Source organism: Lissotriton vulgaris, chromosome 1_1 (genome assembly GCF_964263255.1).
Source record: "Lissotriton vulgaris chromosome 1_1, aLisVul1.2, whole genome shotgun sequence".
NCBI classification, from domain to species: domain Eukaryota; kingdom Metazoa; phylum Chordata; class Amphibia; order Caudata; family Salamandridae; genus Lissotriton; species Lissotriton vulgaris.
This window is the reverse complement of record NC_141685.1, coordinates 260,493,123-260,513,703: the sequence shown is the minus strand read 5'-3', so window position 1 is coordinate 260,513,703 and position 20,581 is coordinate 260,493,123. Positions and strand designations below refer to the sequence as shown.

Here is a 20,581-nt window from a genome sequence, read left to right as displayed (position 1 = left end):
ACATGCTAAAATGCATTAAGTCATTTCACAAAAGTGAAATTAGCTTCCAGCAAGCAGTGAGAGAGGTGATGGTTTTGAGATCAAGCCCCTGCAAACCATTATGGGACGAGATTAGCAGTGGGAAGTGAATATTATAGTATCCAAATAATTCTACAAAGAGCTGCAGTTCACCTCGTTCTCCCCAGTTGTCCCCAAGAGGCAAATGCAATAGCATTTAAAATATTATACATCAAGCTGCAGTTCACCTCATGGTCCCTAGATGTCCCTGATGAGGCAAAAGCAATAGCATTTAAAATATTACACATCAAGCAGCAGTTCACCTCATGTCCCTAGATGTCCCTGATGATGCAAATGCAATAGCATTTAAAATATTATATATCGAGCTGCAGTTCACCTCGCCGTCCCTAGATGTCCCTGATGAGGCAAATGCAATAGCATTTAAAATATTATACATCAAGCTGCAGTTCACCTCGTCGTCCCAAGATGTCCCGGATGAGTAAAATTCAAAAACATTGAAACCCTTTCATGAATGCTAAAAATTATGCTAAGCTTATCCCATAATGCTTTGCAGGGCCTTTTAGTTGTATTTTTGCCCATAACTGTGCTTGGGGTGGTTCTAAGAGAATGGGACCTCCACTGAATTACTATTTAAAGGGAGCAGGAATGTATAGAACCTGGGAAGAAAAAACAACACTCGTGGCGGAATGCCCCCAGCGATTGTCACGCCCCCAGCACACACCCACAGCACAATGCAGACACGCCCACAAGGGACTACTTTGCTGGCACGGTTCTTTTACATTTTAAATGTATATGGTGGGCGTCTGCAAAGCCTATGTCCTTCTGCTGCAACTGCCCTTTCCAACGCTGTATTGGGTGTTGTGATTGGTGCTGTGGTTCCCGAGTTTACCTGGCCAAAAGGTGCAAATTCTCTCTTTATAATAGTAGTATAGATGAATCGGGAAAATTACACTAGAGGCCTAGATTCGATTACAACACTAGATGGGGCGGGTGTCTTTTTCTAGTCGAGAGCGATTAATTGTCATGCTGAATGGAGCATGTGGCTAATGAGTTTTCAATCTGCGTGAGTCATTGCTTCTAGTGCGAGGGGTTGTATGCCCAGGATGACTGTGAGATAAGAAGATGGTATAGGATATCTTATAGTGTCTTTGGTGTGTTCCAGGGATTTTTTGCAATAGGTGCCAATGAGTCTGCATGACCACCAAATATGGCACAAATTTCCTAGTGCCTCCCCACAGCGCCAGCAAAGCAATGGTGTAGAGGGGTTTATGGCAGAGGGGTGGGCTGGCATGTAATAACGTTGGTACATTAGTTTGTATGCCGTCTCTCAGAATGATTGACTCCTATAGGTTTTGGGTATATCTCGCCGAGGGGTGGGCTGGTATAGGATATCTTATAGTGTCTTTGGTGTGTTCCAGGGATTTTTTGCAATAGGTGCCAATGAGTCTGCATGACCACCAAATATGGCACAAATTTCCTAGTGCCTCCCCACAGCGCCAGCAAAGCAATGGTGTAGAGGGGTTTATGGCAGAGGGGTGGGCTGGCATGTAATAACGTTGGTACATTAGTTTGTATGCCGTCTCTCAGAATGATTGACTCCTATAGGTTTTGGGTATATCTCGCCAAAGGGTGTCCCATTGTGTAGTTGAGATACCCTTAGATGTGGTACCCTGCCAGTAAGTTTGGTAGCAATATGTAGGAGGGCACGTAGAGTTCTGGAGTGTGCAATATGTGTTTGATATCTGCCACCAAGAGCCCGCATTTGCCCGCACTTTTCAAATGAGGTGTGTGATCTAGTCTTCCCCAAATAGGTAGAAGGATGCAGTGCCCAGTGCTATAGCTGATATTACTGTAGCTGGGCAGTTTTTGGGTGATGAAAGTCAGTTTTGCAGTGTTCAAAGGACTTGATGGAGAGACGCACAAAAAGGTTGCTCAGTGTCTGACACTCCTCCTCCCTTCAGCTGTGGAATGACTTGGGCGGCAGAGCAGATTTGAAATCAGGGTTGTGGGCAATGGGGCTGTAAGGGGAGGGAAGGCTAGTGAGCCTCCTTGTGGTCACCAGTTCGTCCTAGATATCATGCACTGTTTTCATGCGTGTGGCTAGGTAAGCACTGCATAGCCTGGCGTGTTTGGACAGCCAAGCGAGATCCAATAGGGGCCGACAAGCCCCCGAAAGGTCCATATGGAACCAGTGTTTCTCACTCTCTCACAGCACCCACTCTGAGATGTAGATGCGTGGCCCAATAATTTCCAAGGAGCTGGTGGCAAGCCAAGCTTCTCCTGTCCCTAGGCTGAGCCAGGAGCCTGGCAGAGATTTGTGGCCGCTTCCCATTCCTAATGAAGGTGCGGATGTCCCGTTTTAGGCAGAGGATGTCATCCTGCGTTATCGGGATAGGAAGGTTTGGAATAGATACAGTGCTCGTGGAAGGATTTTAATTTTTATGACATTAATGCAGTCCAGCCAAGAGATATGATGATGTTTCCATCTTCTGAGGTCTTCTAGGGTACCCTTTTGAAGTTGCCGCCAATTGGCTTGCATTCAGGAGGACAGTTTAGATGTTGGGTTGCGATCCCGGGTATCTGCTCGTGCCAGATGACCACTGAAATGGCGCTAGGGTTCGCAAAGCGAGGAGATCATGCGGAGGGATGGTTATGCTAGGCACAGAAGACTTGGACATGTTAATTTTAAAGCTGGATACTGCTTCAAATTTGGCGAGATGTGCGATAATCCCTGGTAGGGAGTAGCGGCTGTGAAACGGATATCAGAAGCTCATCCGCAGATAAACTTATCTCGTACGGTCTACCCCTGAAGAGGATGCCTACCACATCTTCAGCATGACGAATGGTGATGGTGAGGTACTCCACCACCAGGGCGCACATTTACCCATACAGTAGCTGTCCGGGTGACGTATGACGCCATGATTTTGGCTATCATACTCGGTCCCATTCTGATCTTTCCCTGCACAGCTGGGAGGAAAGCACAATTAACCGTGTCAAAGGCCTTCTCTGCATCAAGCGAGAGGAGGCAGGCCGGGGTGTTGTGGTGATGTGCTTTCCCTAATAAGTGTGCAATCTGGCGCACATTGTCTGTCCCCTGCCGGTCGCAGAAAAAGCCCTCTTGATCGTGGTCTATAAGACCCAGTAGATAGTGCTCTAATCAGGTAGCCAGTGTTCTGGTGAAGATCTTTGCATCCGTTTTGAGGCGCGCTATAGGGCGGTAGTAGGCTCACTGAGTGGGATCTTTTCCTGGTTTGGGTATGAGAGAGATCTCTGCCACTGCCATTGTGTGAGTAAGACCTGTGCGCTCTGTAAAGAAGCTAAACAGCTGAAGCAGATAATTATGTAGGTCTGATAGAAACAGTCGATAGAAGAGGACATGATTGGGGCCTGGAGTTTTACCTAAGGGGAGAGCCCGAACAAGCAATCAATCAGGGGAATTGTAAGCGCACTAATCACCCGTCAGGGCCTCAAGGCACCGGGAGGCGGGATGGGGGGGAGGGTAAGCAGCTCTGTTCAGTCGAAGAGCCAGGTCTTGAGCATCTTCCTGAAGATGTTCAGGGAGGGGGCACATCTGATGTCGATCGTGAGCTTGTTTCAAGTCTTGGCCACAATGTAGGAGAAGATTCTGGCTCTGCGAATGCACAGGGTTTCGGCGAGGTCAGCGGATCGGAGGTTTCTCTTGGGTATGTCGAGGGAGATTGTCTCGTTGAGGTATTGTGGTCCAGTGTTGTGGAGGCATTTGTAGGTGTGGGTGAGTATCTTGAAAGGGACTCTATTCTCAATGGGAAAACACACTATGAAGCACTGCCAGGATGACTGGAGCTTCAAGGAGCTCTGCGTGCTGAGGGTGAAAGGGTTTCCCATCACAAGCATTCAGATATTCCTCTATCATGGCCGGGGACAACTCTTCCTTCAAATAGAGTGTTAGGTAGTAGTCTTGAAACACCTGCTATTGGTTGCATTTGGTGATTGCCCAGTCTGCATCCTCCTCCCTGCAGTTTGCCGATATGAGCTTTGGCCTGCGCCTGCTGAAGCCGCATAGAGAGCATCAGTCCCACTTTGCTCCCCCATAACTCCCCCTCATCGTAGTAGTGCTGTTTGAGAGCAAGAAGGGAGCGTTACGCTCTATTGGTGAAGTTGGCCCTCAGTTGCCTGTGTAGCATAGTCAGTTGGCTTTTTTTGCACCGGTTAGGGACAGAGGGATCCTGGTTCTCTAGAGATTTATTCTGTCACCAGGTTGGTCTTAACCAGCAATGCCTTACCTGCTTTGGCGATAGTCGAGCTCACCTCCTGATGGTAGCCTTAAAGCCGTCCCAGAGTGTGGGCAGCGAGGTGTCAGGCATAGCGTTTAACTCAAGGTAGTCTGCAATACCCTTGCGGATTTCTGCCTATTCAGTTGGATCTCAAAGGAGTTTTTGATGAAGACGCCATCGAGGTGTACCTCGGTGTGTCAGGATTTCGGAGTCTCAGACCAGCTCTAGATTGGGCCGTCTGAGATAGATATGTCCGAGATTTCAGTCATGTCAAGACTGCGCAGTAGGGAGTGGGTTAACGAGATGTAGTTAATGCACAAGTATGTGACATTTACATGAGAGTGGAATGAATATTCCTACTAACGCTTATATTGTCTATTAGCCGTAGGTCCGCGATGTCCCTCTTTAGTTGCGCAGACATGGCCCCAACGCCCAGATATATGGCTGTGCTACTGTCGAGGTAGGGATCCCACAGTAGGTTGGAGTCACCCCAACAACAATGACTTCATCCCCGCCCCCCACCACAGCCACCTGGTTGCTCAGTAAGTGGTGCAGGTAACAGTCCTGGAATTGGTTTGGAGCATATACCTTGAGAATCCTAAAGGGTCTGCGATCTCTGTGCATATGTAGTACCAGGAAGCGCCCCTCCTTGTCTTTACCTTTGAGAGAGAGGTGTGGAAACCTGCCTTAATGTTTACTACCACTCCTAGCGTTTTCGTGGTTGTGGGCGCCCAATTCCTCAACTGGTACTTCAGGCGTGCTATGCGTTGAATGACCGTCCCCATGAGATGGATCTCCCGGAGCAGGATAAAGTGTGGATCCTGTTTCAATATGCTCATAACTGTCTGCGTTTGTTGTGTGAGTTGAGGTCCCTAACATTAAGGGATAGTACCATAGGGCCTGTGGGCAGCATCATCCATGGATATCCCAGAAATAAGCGACTGCAGGTAAGTGGCCCCTAGGATTAAGTAGGGCACGGAATTCAATCAGGGCCTTGGAATGAGCCGCTCCCTCTCCCAGTGCTGCGAGCGGGGCAGGCATACCTCTCCCAGGCGACGGAAGCCATGGCAACTGTCTTCGCCCAGTGCTGATTGGTCATGGACCAGTTGAGCGAGGGGTGATACCTGCCCGCTCTGCCTGCAGTCTGTGAGTCACCCATGAATGTTGTGCTTCACCTAGGGAAGGAACATCAGATCACGTTTGATGCACCGTGGTGGGCAGTGGTTGCGTCGCACACTACTAGTTACAACTGTAGGTTAGATTTTTCTGTTACTGCCACTAACCATAAGCAGTGTCCGCGCACTCTAGGGTCTCACAAGCAAAACATGGATTCATTTCACTCTGCTCTGATGCTTTACAATATGGAGAGCCCCTGGAAGAATACCACCCCTGTGCAGAGGGGTCCTACATTAACTTCTGATCTCATCCAGTGTCACTCATTAATTATCTAGTAAGATTTTTAAAAACAATTGCAACCTTCTCAAAGGCAAACAAATATGAAGATCCCATCAGAGTCGTTTTCCCCTGTTGTCCCCTCAAGCGTCAGTGTGGTTTTCATGCTTCTCTACAAGGCTACGGAGCAGCCCCTATGCTGGTCTCTTCATCCTGCAGTTGGAGACTGTGATGCTGGGTTGAGTCTCTCACATTTCTCCATCTGACTTTGTGCCTGCTCTGGCTTTCCATACTCTACCTTCTATAGGTAGCTAAGCCATGTTTATCAAGATTTTTCAATTGCATCCGTCTCCTGTATAGAAACAGTCTACACCTTTCCTTTGTGTTGTCCGTATTGTCGCATGTGTACGCCCTGATGTTTTTATCTACTCCCAGAGGTGGCTGGTGAACTTCGAAAGCAGCGCGGCACAAAAGCATGAGCCCAAATCTGAAAAGGGAATATACTACGTTCGAATTTATTAAAAAGTTATTTGTTTAATTGGCAATTGTTTAGTGGTAGTTGTGGGATATTCAAACACTCAATGAGGTGGCCCTGCTTTCTTCTTTTTTTGGGATAGTAAAAATTATCTTAGGCGCAATAGCATAGATTTCACCATAAGCTTGGTTCACCTTTACCCGCAGTTAACCCTAAGCTTCTTACATATTTAATCTTTTTTTTTATTTTTTCCGGATTTGCTCTCATTTGTCCGCACTATTGCCATCACTTATAGTCTTTGCAGAACATGAAACAAAACAATTAAAAGCATGATATACAAACAAAACCTATTAGGGTCCAAAAGTAGAGAGTAGAGATCCTATTATGGTATGTAAATTTTATTTGTTTTAACGTTCTGAGGGAAGTTGATTAACTAACTATAAAAACCCTCAATGTTAAGAAAAAGAAATGTTTGTTAAAATGTACTATCCTAAATAAGTATCCAAAACATCAGTTTCTAGAAAAGAAAAATGACAAAAAATAGAAGACATAAAAAGGTCAGAAGAAATATATTGAAAAAATAAAGCAGCTGCAATAGAGGCAAGACTAAACGGAGAATGAAGGAACGGATACAGAGGAAAGAGAAAGAAATTTGAAGCAAACAAAGGGTAAAATTAAGAAAAGGAAGGAGAAAGAACGAGCCTAAAGAATCAACGCAACGCGAAGGAAAGAATGGTGAGCAAGAATGAGTAAAGAAAAAGAAAGAAAGCGTTAGAAAGGGAAAGAATGCAGATATGTATCCCAGGCCCTTTATTAGATCTTAGTTCTTGGTGGTGAGGGTGATTGTCAGGCATCTTCTTTCTGTGCATGGACTGTAATGCATTATATAATTACTATTTATAACATCATTACAACATCATGAACAAAAGCTTCAACCTGTACAATTATGTTATTCAAGGATGGAGAATAAAGGTTTTGCTGTACATTAATGTTTCCTATAGAATGCAGCTTAGAAGCAATCACCCACTCCTTGCATATCAGTTCTATATAATGTACAATCTATATGGTGCACAAGGCTCTTGTCAAAGTGAATGTCTCTTGGAACTGTAATGCTCAATGCTTGACTTTCTTAGCTTTTTCACTAACAGTTTAGCCAGCTCTCTCGCTGCTTTGGTGCTCAGACTGATGCCTGAGGGAACTGCCAGCCAATTCTGAATTTCAAGTGAAGAGCATGAGGGCTGCATCTATAGTGGCTTTAGGAAAGCCCATCACTCCATCAGAGAGGGTGTAGGGGATGCAGTCTGTCTGTCTGTCTGTCTGCCACCAGCCCCATCTCTGCGATACAGCAAGGTCTCAAAGGCCCTAAAGGGTCCAGGTCTGGCCACTGAAGTCTGCGCCCTGCCAACCAAAATGCACATTTGAAATCACAGCACTGTGACACTCATTGTTACACAGTGTAGCCATGCGACTCAGGGCCACACCTCCTCCTTTATGTAACTTGAACTTGTAACTGTAGTCTTGGACCTGCATAATGTTAGTGACGTATAGTGGGACTGATTATCAATAAAACATAACACTGCAGATACCAGCCGGGTTGGTGCACTTTGCAGGTGGTGGTATATAGCCTGAACACACCTGGTAATAAGTTCCCTCCATCTGTCTCCCACACATACTGTGTTGTCTGTATTTCAGCTTGTGTGTGTTTTTTGTCATCTGTATCCTGCCCCTCTATGCCTTTTACCAGTCCACTGTGTAGGGTGTGTTGTCTGTATCAGCCCCCTGTCTGTGCTGAGTGTGCTGTGCGTGTGCCCTGTATTTGGTCTTTTCTCTGTATCTTCCTATGTCTGCATCTGGCCCTGTATGTGTCCTGGTTTCTTAACTTGTGCCCTGTTTGTATCTTCTCCTGTATACGCTTTGTCCATTTGGCCCATATATATGCCATTATCTAGGGCACTGATATTTGCTGTTATCAATGTCTGCCTGCTGTGTATGCCGCTGTCTGCATTTGTCCCTTGTATATGCCCTGTTTTCTGTGTCTTTCACTTGTATATGCTTTTATTGTCTACATCTATTTGGTCTATTTGTATTTATCCCCTTTATTTCCTTTATAGGCTTCTTTGTCTCTGTCTCACCTCTGAGTGCTCTGCTCTCTGTATCTGTGCTTTGTGCTCTGTTGTGTGGATCTGTTGTTTTTGTTTCCTTTGTGTGCCTTGTGTCTATCCTCGTTATGTCCTCTGTTGTCTGTATCTGTAGAAGTCCTCTGTATGCACACTGTTATATGTTTTAATTCTTGCTGTACCTCAGTGTTGGGCTTGTTCAGTGAGTAGAGAGAGTGGGTGAAATGTTTTACCCCTCCCTCCCCCCTAAGAGGCATTAGGATACTTTAACCAATTTTAGGTAGATTTGTGTCAGCTGCCAGTAGATTTGATGAGCCCAAAATCTGAATTGTTTTTTTGGCTTATTCTGTAGACTCCCTTGAGTTCATGAAGAACCAATATGTCTGCTGAACACCATAAATTAGGAGTGAGAGACATTTGTGTATTTGTTTATTGAATATTTAAGGTCCAGGCCACCGAGATGGGAACATTTGCTGTTCCTGGACCTGGCTGTGTGCCCGTCATGGGTGTCTACAATGCGGGGATCACACAAGTATTGTTGATCCCATTGTAGTTTGTTTTCAAGACCCGGAGCTGCTAAGCCACCTTGTTCCTAGAAGTGCGATAAATCAAGAGATGTTGCTAGTTCAATCCCTCTTGAGAGAGACGGTCTAACTGGACATTTTGGACTGAAGCAGTTGCTGTTCCTTTTCCCCCCAGCCTTTGTGATCTGTCTCGGTGAGAGCAGGAGATTTCTCACCCATTTTCAACTTTGCCATATGATGTACCATTTTGGTGTTCATTGGTGGATCGTAGCAGTGCCATGGGCTTCACGGTGATCTGGTCTTCGCGTATGAGGGTTCTATTGTGTTTCTTGGCTGATACCAACCCGACATGTGTCTAGGGGCATTGGTGCATATCAGAAATGATTCCTTATTCTGTGCTTCCGTTTAGTAAGTTGATGCTGAGGCAGAATTTCACAGGTAAAGGAACTCCATCACTTTGTTCAAATAAGCACAAGATTGGTCCTTGTAGACCACATGTTCATGGCAGTGAAATGTCAATGTATAGATCCTGTTTGCTTCTAGAGCCTCCCAGAGCAGAAGGTGGATGTGATGTATGATTATGAGATGCTTCCGAGCCGACGCCCGAAGGTCCTGGTCCAGACGGCAGCACACGTGGCTGGAGCGGCTTATTACTATCAGAGGAGCGACGTCCAGGGAGACCCATGGGGTGAAAAGGTAAGATAGCTGTGTTCAGTTTATCTGACATGACTTTGGAGTGTAAAACCCTTTAAGCAAAGTGCACAAACTGTGGTGGTACAGACCCCTAACAACAGGGTAGAATCATCTCCCTTAAAGAAGTTCAGGAACTGTCCAGGATAGACCAAAGTTAATGCCTTCAATATACAAGGATTGCACAGACTGCTAGAGAAATCTGGCATTCCTTTCCTGAGGCATCAATGGGCTGTAAGAAGCTGGTGGCCAATATTTACATGGCATAGAGGCAAGATGGATGTGGAAAAGCTAAAGTGTTGTGTGAAAAATGTGTGTCGGCATGGTCATTACCGAGAAGTGATCAGAAAAGACATGCCAAGGAGTTAAGTATCAAGTAATATTTGATTCAAATTTTACCAGCGTTACTTTCTACAAAATACTTTGTTGACGCCATGTAAACTGAGTATCATTTACACAGGATGCCGGATTACTGTCCCAGTTGCCAGACCGATGCTGCAGATTTTTATACATTTGACTCAACAACGTCCAGTGATCCAGAAAGTTTAGACAGAAGTTATAGATAACTACAGTGTAGATACTCACAACTACCAAAACAACCATGCCTCTCGGGTTGAAACCCACTCCTAATGTTAAATGTAAAAAAAAAAATAAGATTGGCAAAATGTTTGCAACTCTGGGGGTGGTACTAGCAAAGACACATTGCCATTCACTGGTTGAGTCCACTGTCGCCTAAAGATGGCAGATGGGGATAAAAAGTATTGCAATAGAATAGTGTTACGACTGTATGGTCACTGACGTTGCAATACCCAATAGTTTGACAATGTCAACATGCTGACATTTGTATCTGTTTCTTATGAGTGTATTGTATCGAGTGATAATGTAAAAACCCAAAAAACATATTGGAAAAAAAGAATAAAGCCAATGGTGTGAGAGCTTGTAAACTGGAAACTATCTTCCATGGCAAGGGACGTGGAAGCTAAAAGTGAGACATTAAACTTCTAGTCAGATGGCCAAACAACTGGCAGAGGCGACAGAGGAACACTTAATGTTAAATGATAATTCAGTGGCCTCACCAATGACCTGGGCGGTATTTGTGCCAATGTTCATTAAATGGTACACTAAAAATAAGCAGTACAGATGGTAAAAATAGTATTATCTACATGGAAAATAAATTCCTAGTTGACTCATAAGAACACATTCTTGGAGAATGCAAATAGAGTTACAATGTCTTCAATGAAATAGTTGGGTCGCCCACAATAGACAATCTAGCAGTATCCCAAAGGAGTGTATGGAACCCCTGCACTGGCTAAGCAGACGAGAGAAGCAAAATAAATAAGAAATATAAAACGCAAGATATCAGAGCGCAACAAACAAATTGCAGGGTTTACAAACTATTATGAATCCTCATGCATCAGTAACAAACTTGAACATATGCGTAATTAGACATATTTATTGGAGCCATTCTCCCAATGGGGGGTGTGCATTGGACAGGCAGGTGACCACACAAGAGATACAAGAAGTGCCCTCTTAAATCAGCAGTCACCCCGCTCGCTCCTCCAAGTCCAAACAGATTACCTTTGTTATTCTTTCCAGACATAGGTAAGGAAATATGCTCGATGAATGCCGCAGATGTTTGTAAAAAGATACGAATATGATCAATTTTAGAGAGCCTTACATGAGGCGTCTGCAGTAATAATCCCTAAAGAAAAACCATCCTGATGCATCCTATTGGTCCGTATCTCTGGAAAATGCTAAAATAAATATTGGGCCACAATATTAGCAAACAGACTAAGATGATATATTATCTGTCTCATGAAAACCCCCAATAGCCACAGGTTATCAAGCAATGAATGTTCTGGGAGTGCGGAAAGTCTCAAGATAACGTATCCTCTAGCAGAAGTCTGTGTGCCCCTAAATTTTATGGTATGGAAAAATCCAGGACAAAATTCCAAAACCAAAATATTGAAAGGTAAGTTTAGATTTTCTATCCCCAACTCCACAAACATGTACCTTGATGATATATATCTTCAAGGTACGTAGATGTGGTTGTGGGAATAGTATGCTTCCTCTACAGGCACTTGCCTGTCAATATTTTGGTCTTTAATAACTTGTCCAGGATATTAGTGTATCACGATATACATATGCTCGATGTTCAGTAGAACAATGCGAGAAGTTGATCATGTTTCATGGTTATAAAGTTGATATAGCTCTCATGATGAATGCTTATGTGAGCCGCACCAACCTGCGTTGAAATGGGAAACATCAGAGCTCTTGTTTAGAACAAAACTTAAGACTTACTTATTCAGACTATAGACAGCTGTGCTGGCTGTTTGACTGCTTACCCCACCTTTATAGCGCGGGGACACGCCTGTAGGCGTACACCAGGCGCTTTACAAATCTCCCTAATAATAATAATAATAACTTTAATGTTTGGGATTCCCTTTGAAACAACAAAATAGTACAGGTTTAAAACGTCTGAAAACCTTATTGTAATCTTTTTTTGAAGAACGCAGAATTGGATGGATTTTTGCTGTACATCACGAGGAGGAAGGTCCATCTTGGAGGTGATACAGCTCTTCATATGTCTGTGTGTGCTGCAGAGCATGCCATAGAGAATAAGTTGTGTTGCTTGCTGCCAGGCAGACACACATTAAGGAATAGAACATGACCAATTACAAAGAACTGTATATGATGTTAACGGGTCGGGTCGAGGGTCCCACATACCTAGTATTGATATTGTTATTCCCAGTTAGCAGTGATAAACGATGGGCTTCACCAACCAGTACCAGTGCATGCCAGCAGGCTGGACAGCGACAATATGATAAGAAACACCGGTTCTTATGGCTTGAGGGGGGTGGCTCTGGAACTTTACCACCAGCTACCAAAGAGGTTTCCCAAATATGGGAGATAAAAGTGATTGAAAAAATGGGAGGAAGAATAATCAGAGGAACCCTTTGGTGCTACTGTGAATAGTTAGAAGCGGTGAATGCTCTAGAGGGTTTCGAAGAGCGGAACGGGCAATGCTCTTGCAAGAAAACATGTTCATTATTAAATCTCTCAATTTGAAATAGCATTCATACTTTTAAATGTCAGGCAGCCTGATTAAATTAAGAATGAGTTAAGACTCTTGTGTGGACGATATGGAAGACCCTGACTGGGGAGAGGCTTTAATGGGTCCTAGATAAGTAGCCATAGAGAGACTGCCTGCAGTGCACTCAAGGTTTTCTTTGATTAAAGTTCTTCTGGAAGCAAGTGAGCCAAGCAACATCCGATACAGTGGGGGGGGGGGGGGGGGGGGGGGGAGATGGAGATTCTTCCCAGTACAACCCTTTCTGAATATGTGGGAAGAGCCTGAAAGAACCAGACCTGTTGGCAAACTTGCTGCCCTCATTCTAGTGGTTGCCAAAAGAGGTGTAGCCAACCATTGGACGCATCCCTTTTGTGGCTGACCGCTAACCCTTGCCGCCCCCTCCAGGAGGAAAGGCACAGCTAGGTGTTTGGTGCTGGAATGTAATATTTGCCCTTCCAGACTAAGTCCTAAAAACACAGTAAGAAATAGATGGCAATTATTTTATTATTTGTAGTTTAATTTATATGAGATTGTCACAATGATATCAGGACGGAACCGTGACAGTAAAAGGTTTTATGTAATTGGCATACCCACAGGGGAAAAGGATATTGTAAAATGCCACAGATACCAGTTCAGCGTATGCCTGGGCGGTGAATTTTTGTCACTTTGCAGAGTTTTCTGCAGTCTGTGAAGCACGCGGTGTTCTGAAATCTTTTTTCTCGCTTGTGCTCGCCAACTTAAGTTGGCACGGTCAAGTGAGGAGAAATCCAATGCTAGACCACCTCCCCACGAGATTTCTTTGCGCTGGGGCAGTCACGGATGGTCGCAACCACTCGCTGATGAGAAACTATGAGTTTGCGTTGAGGTAGCTGCTTCTCGAATAGAACGTGTACCCGAGCGGCAGAAAGAAGTGGCGCCCATTTGCACTGCGCATGATGCCATTCGTGCTAATTTTCCAGCCTGGGACAAATACCTGGTGCTGAAAATCAGTGCAAACCTAACGCACACCAACGCTCGCGGAACACATCGTAGCCCGGTGGAGATTTTTGGTCACTTTGCTGAGTTCTGCGTAGCGGAATTCTGCGTTCTGCCCCAGCCTAGTTCTGCGTCTGCCGCTCTTCAGTGCATTTAAGAAATAATGTGCAGAATATTTTACAGAGTTGCGAATTAATCCCCCTCCTACATGTTCAGTGTAAGGCAGTTAATACATAAACATTAAATAACTTTCAACATGTCCATGATGGACATGAAAGAGCATTAATGCACACTAAGCCAGAATAATGCGTGAGGCAAAGCAGAATCTTGCCTTATGAGAGGACTTAAAATTGGCAAACTATATATATCTTGTGGTTGTGGAGAGGTGTGGCTCACTGGTTAGAGGCGGCAGACCCGAGTGCAGAGAACGGCCCGGGACCAGGGTTCGATTCCCGACGCGGCAGGGTCTTGGACCAGGATCAGTGGACTGATAATTCTCGCATCGGTGCCTACTCCGACCAGGGAGCACACTCGGCAACTCTGGGCATTAGCTTGCCTCATCTCCACAACGGCCCCACACAAACGCCGGGGATGCCTGGTTTCACCTTGGAGACCCCCAGGAGGGACTATCTCACAGGGAAAGCCAGGACGGGTTCCCCAGCGGTCTATAGCGCTACGAGGCCTCCGGGTAGCAGTGCGCTTTACAAGACACAACAATTTACAATTTACAATTTGTCTGCCTGAATATCATATCTTGCCACTGTAGAGAGGGTAGTATAATTGTTCCCAATATATTTATTAATAGTTAAAATTGTTTGAAAAGGCAGAGTTTACAAATAACTAAGACAAAGTGTTTATTTAAAAAATGATTTGTGTGTTTTTCAGAAAATGTATGGAGTGTGCATCCACCCTCAGTTCGGAGGCTGGTTTGCAATCCGGGCTGTACTGGTGTTCCCTGACGTTCAGGCCCCTTCCCTGGAGCAGAAGGCCCCCGCTGACTGCATCGTCTCCGACGAGAAGAGGATTGCACTGCTAGAAAGTTTCAACTTCCGCTGGCAGGACTGGGAGTATCGTGACTTCGTGGACGTGCAGGAGCGTTATTCAGAGGAGCAGAAAACCTACTTTGCCACTCCTCCCTCCGAGAGGTTGAAGCTGCTCGGGCTGCAGGGAGAGCTTGAGGACGGTTCTCATTACTGAAAATCTACCTCTTCAGACAGTCATACCACCGCCATTTCTTGCCATGGGTGACCACGTCGCCCTGATATCCCAGAATGTATTTGGAAGCGGACGTCGCTTGCCTGTTGGTGGAACAAGCATGAGTCTTTGGCATCACTGTCCTAAATTTCAGTGCAAGTTGTAGTGAGGTGGGCACCACTTTTTTTGAAATGCATCAAGGGTGGTCGTAGGCTCAAAGGCAACCTTGGTTTTGCATTTCCAAATTTGCGATTTCCTAATACAAGGGGAAGGCAATAACTTTATTTCGGTCAGTTGATCCATAAAAGTACAGATACAAATATTAAAAAATAATAAGGTGCAATCTATGCTGTTTGAATTAAAATCCGAACAATCAAGCAAATAAAATGAATTTACAAGTATTAGACCTTTGGTGCTTGGCATGGACCTGCTGTGGCAACCCTGTCACACCTCCGCAAAAGGTTCTGTGCAGTGGACTAGAAATGTCCATTATGCCATCTGTAGAGGGCTATTAGAAAATCGCAAATTTGGAAATGCAAAATCATTAGTACCTAGGCCAGTAGGAAAGAATGGTTTAGCATTTCCTAAATAGCGATTTCATAATAGCGATTCCTACTGTGTAGGATTCGCTATTACGAAATCATTATTTTAGTACATTCTATTTTGTATTTCATAAAAGCGAGTTCTTGGGATTTGCTATTTAGGAAATGCAAGAACTGAATTTTGTATATACGGCTTATGGTTGCTGAAGTACCCTTCCATCATGATCATGCAGCGAGGTAAGAGCAGACCAACTTATTAGCAATGGTTTTGCGTTCATCATGCAGAATCCAAAATCAGTCTCATGGGGGGGGGGAATAATACCGCTTTATTGCTAAAGAAATATCGCCGGCTGGCACTGCTTTATCGGTTGAAGCAGCTGTTATTGGAAAAATGTATGTTGTTGAAAAATTCAGAGATCTCTTATTTAAGAATACTATGTTTTTACTTTTTATTCTATCTGCAACAGAGAGCCGGGTTATTTTCAGACATTTGCTTGTCACAGTTTTGCTTATTCATAGGTCATATTTGACATGTACATATTCACAACGGTTCAGCCGCTGTTTAAAGGTCAGTGGGCAGCACCTTTTGACAGCACAATTTAAGTAAATTTGAGAGGTGTTTTGGGGTTGGGGGTCTTCTCACTATAGATCAATTCAGTTTTACTGTGGCTGCACCATTGGGATTTCATTGTGTGTGATATAAGTTAAGAAAATAATTTGTATTTATTAAAGAAAAGCTGTACTTTGTAATCATGTAAACCCTGCACTAATACCATGTTACATTTGTCAATACTGATTGTTTGAGTGCTTATATAGGGAAGGTAGTAGGTTTAGGTGTTGGTAAATAATAATTGCAATGCATATATATTATATTTTGCAGTTAAGTTATAAGTGCACATAGTATTCATTTTATGGAAAGAGTGGCCGGTGATATTTGTCAGGTGGAAATATTTCCAGTACATCTTTGTTGCCATTTGTATGTTTGAGCTGTCCATTCTGACTCATGGATTTCGGGTTCTGTAACTGGTCATGGGAGTCACTTCTTTTTTGGTTTGATAGGAAGTTGTGATCTTTGGTTTAAATTATTGAATAAACAAGTAACGTTCTTGTCCGATCTACTCATCGGTTTTGCTATTAAAGTTTGGCTTGCATGATATTAATCAATGGCAAGGAAAATACGCCCCAAAAAGCAAGAGTTGCGTAGTAACATAGCCCTAATTAGGATGAAGCGGGCCCTTTTTCCCTGGTTCCACTGCACCTGCTTCACTAATGTAAGTTACCCCCTTGGTTAATTCTTTTTATGGTCTGACTTGACAGCGTAGTTGTCGCCAGGCAATTATGTGTGAATCAACAGGAGAGAGGCTTTGGCTCCACCCACCTGTTGGGAGCCAGGAGTACATGTTTTAATTGGGCAGAAGTTGTGGGCTTCTACAAAAAAAGTGTTTGCCATCGACACAGCAGTGATCGTTTTGTTTATTTATCCAGCTGCCTGAACTTGAACTTTCAGGCACCCATACACAGCACTGTAAAGCCATTAACCCCTTCCATGCGGCCGCGATTCCCCTGGTGTGCTGTAAACAACACGAACAGGGGCGGGCCGTGACGAACCCCAGCCGTCATCAGCACACGAGCACAGTAGTGCATGACGGCTGGGGTTCGTCATCAGCATGGAAGGGGTTAAAGTGTCTTTGATACTTAGATCGTGTATAGTCTTTTTCTCTGGCAGCACCATGGGTGGAATTTTAGGTCTGGATTCAAAGTGCAATTTCTTTCCTGACTTTTTAACCTACACTAATATCATTCTATAGTCCTTTGCTTTCACTCAAATACGCATACATTTCCGTGCTTTCTACTTGTAATGCTTCACATTACCATACACAATTAATTTAATGACGGACCTATTGGCATTTTTAATGCTTGTTTAAAATGGGTAAGTGACCAGTTTGCGCCTGGCCGCAACGGGTTTGTCTTGGATATTTTGACAGGTTTGAGAAAGAAATTCTTGATAAGTCACAAAGTGGCGCCAGACTCCTATAAAATGCTAAATGGGAAAAGCCTAGTACTGATAACGTTAGTTTTATGGTAACTTGACCTTCAATATAGCTAGGTATAATTGTGTGGCTACTGGTCAGATTCGGTACTGTATTGTAACTGCATTTATATAGCACTTCATTCCCTTGACACAGCACTGAAGCGCATTAGCAGGCTGAAAGGACTCTAGGCTCCGGGTGGAGCACTTGTTTTTTGTTTTTTTTTACTTTGTTTATTGATTTTGCAGTGCAGGACAACGCATACATCACAAATCAACAGCATACAGAGAACGTACACATAATTTGCAAGTGACGTAGGAGTCCAGAAAATATGAGGCAGTTATGCTAATCAAGAGATTAGAAAAACAAGAAAAACATAGGTAGGTGTCAGCACCACAATGAAACATTTCAATTAGAGGCATGCAGTCAGTATTATATATAATAATCAAGTACAAATAAGGAATAAGAGCACAGGGTGGGAACGGAATGGCATATCACAAGAAGCATATATATAGAGAGACCTTGCATGGAAAGTAACAATACATCACTGGTCAGTATGGCAGGAAATGGCACCAAAACACGCGGATAGCCCATAACGGCCCCCGAATCCCCTGAATCTGAAACCTGCGTGATGAGCCGACCAACAGGCTCGACCAACTCAAGGAACTGTGGTGTAGAAGGCGGGGAGGTCACACTGGCCCTCGCCCAGTGTAGGAATAACTCCCAAATATCGCGGGGCCTAGATGCCGTAGGCATCAGTTCCCAGTAGGTACCCAGTTGTGTATGTCCGTATGTAACATCAGATAGCCAGGCTGCAAATGTGGGTAGGATTTTGCGTCCCCATCGGAGAGCCACCTGTCGCCTAGCATATAACAGGAGTAGTGCGTGTAGTTTGCGCCTTTTTGGTTCAGTGTCAGTAATCAACCCCAGAAGCCCAACGTGTGGTGTCGGTTCATCTGATCTGCCAAGTATTTGATTCATAGCCCCAAAGATTTCAGTCCAATAATCTGTTAGCGAAGGGCGACTCCAGGCCACATGAAGGAACGTAGCATCCTCCCATCCACATCGCCAGCAATTTGCATCTTCCCTCAGACCCATGCGTTTTAAGCTTACGGGGGTGCGATAGTATCTGTGTAAGAATTTGAAATGTATGAGTCTTCATTTATAATTCGCGGAAAGTTCCAATAGTTATTTACAGCAGAAGGACCACTGCATCTCACTCAGTTGCGGGTCAAGTTCACTATTCCAAAGGTGCATAGATGTAAATGTATATGTATATGTAAAGGCATTTATATAGCGCACTACTTACCCGTAGGGTCCCAAGGCGCTTCGACCGCTGCGAAACCCTTCCTGGCTTCCCTGAGAGATGGTCCCTTAATGGGTATCTCCAGGGTGAGACCAGGCATCCCCGGCAGTCTGGTGGGGCCGTTAGTGAAGATGAGGCAAGCTAATGCCCAGAGTTGCCGAGTGTGATCGCTGATCAGAGTGGGCACCGAGGCGAGAGAATTATCGAGTCCGCTGACCCTGGTCCAGAAACCTGCCGCGCCGGGAATCGAACCCTGGTCCCGGGCCGTCCTCTGCTCTCGGGTCTGCCGCCTCTAACCAGTGAGCCACACTTGGTGATCGGAGCCTGGTCCTGCATGTGTGTGTATATGCGAGTCACCAATTTCTTGGGCGAGGCCCGAGTCAGTACATCCTGGAGTGCTAGCAATGTTGGTCGTTCCTCCGGGAAATCACCCCAGATGTGGAGCACTTGGTTGGAAGAGTGTTTACCTAGATTTGATGTCTTGTTGTGTAAAGGGAGAAGAGTCGAGTAGAAGGGGGCATTGTGGGTACTGGCCGGTAATCGCTGGGAGTGGGACCCTAGTTGGAGGCCAGTGAACTGTTGGGGGGGAGGAACTCACCCCTCATGCCCACAAAATTGAATAATACATCTACAAATGCCTGAAGTTGCATAATCACGGGTTTGAGGTGCAGGTCAAAGTTAGGTTATTCCGAGCCGGGCCCTCTGGTGTCTCCCAGAGGCCAGCCGCAGAGTAGAAAATCACAGGCTGACATGAAACAAAAAATCCAATCCTGAACCCTTCTGGCTCGCTTAAATATGCAACACCTCCTCTGCTGTCCTCAGAAAACCAAGCTAAAAGGAAAGGGGTAAAATGAAGAAAGATGGAAGATGCCATCGATCAAAGAACAGATCTAAAGGTACAACATGCTATGAAATTCAAAACAGGAAGGCACCTTGGCTGCCTAGTGACACCAACTTAAAACTGTTCATCCGAACGGGAAGACTTTGTGGCCTACCACTGGTGCAGGTCTAAGGCGTCCCACCGCGAAAAATCAGGAATGGTGCTAAAGTAACTCCAGGCCCACTGGCTCCAGTAGGCAAAATTCTGGCGGGCAGGCCACACCCACCGGAAGGTCCCTCACCAGAGCCTTCTTCTCAGACCACACCACCACCTCCACAGCACTTGTCGGTTTACTGCAAGGCCTCATCACCATACCACTACATGTGTCTTCTTCATGACAATCCTCAGTATATGATATCACAAGTTCCACCTTAGCCCTGTCTTCAATTCCAACTGACAGTGGCCATGTTCCCGCTGTAAGGTGTTATGTTGCAGCTGTGACGAAACAGCAGCGACTATGAGGGCACCCCCATGCATACATTCCCAAGGGGGAATCTCCTGGTGTACCCCTACTGTGACAGGGCCGTATGGTATGGTCACAGTCATGTAATGGCTGTTTAATAAAAACGCCTACAGCGCACATGAAGTCAGTAGACGCGTGTACGCGGTAGCCATTACATGTATCACCACTGGCTCTGTGTATTTATATAGGCCCAGACGCAGACCCCAGAGTGCCCTCCTGCTAGTGCTGAGGTCCCGCAGCACAACATGACACTGGCGACAATGGCGTGTGTGTTCCTGTCACGTTCCTGTACGAGGCGGCCATGCGCGGTTGGTGGAGACCCCGCGGTGCTCGTGCTCCTGGATATGGCTGCCGACGCCCGACGTGGGAGGAGTCTGCACATCAGCTCTGGAGCCTCTCTGCTGCTCGGGCGAGCGCTATGCTCCACGCGCTGCGGTAGACTGTCGAGTCCCCGCACGGCTTGGAGGGCCGCATACGCATTAGCACCGTACAGAGAGCAGGGATTTGGAAGGCCGTGCTACAGTGTTTATACATGCGGCGCTACCCCAGTGGCCCAGTGGTGCCTGAAAGTGCTGCAGGGAGGCGGGCAGTTTCAATTTGAACCTGGCAGCAGTATCATTGGCACACTGTGATTTCAGCCATCCTGGTT

The 20,581-nt window shown here is 45.3% G+C and overlaps 1 protein-coding gene across 1 annotated transcript in view; it reads left to right on the top strand.

Moving 5' to 3' along the window:
- Window positions 1-16,372, top strand: part of MMACHC (metabolism of cobalamin associated C) — a 54,379-nt gene extending 38,007 nt beyond the window's left edge. The window contains exons 3-4 of the mRNA XM_086952278.1: window positions 9,323-9,475; window positions 14,403-16,372. Coding sequence (XP_086808404.1) covers window positions 9,323-9,475; window positions 14,403-14,714 — 465 coding nt within the window. The 3' untranslated portion in view covers window positions 14,715-16,372. The remainder of the gene's footprint in view (window positions 1-9,322; window positions 9,476-14,402) is intronic.
- The last annotated feature ends 4,209 nt before the right edge of the window (window positions 16,373-20,581 follow it).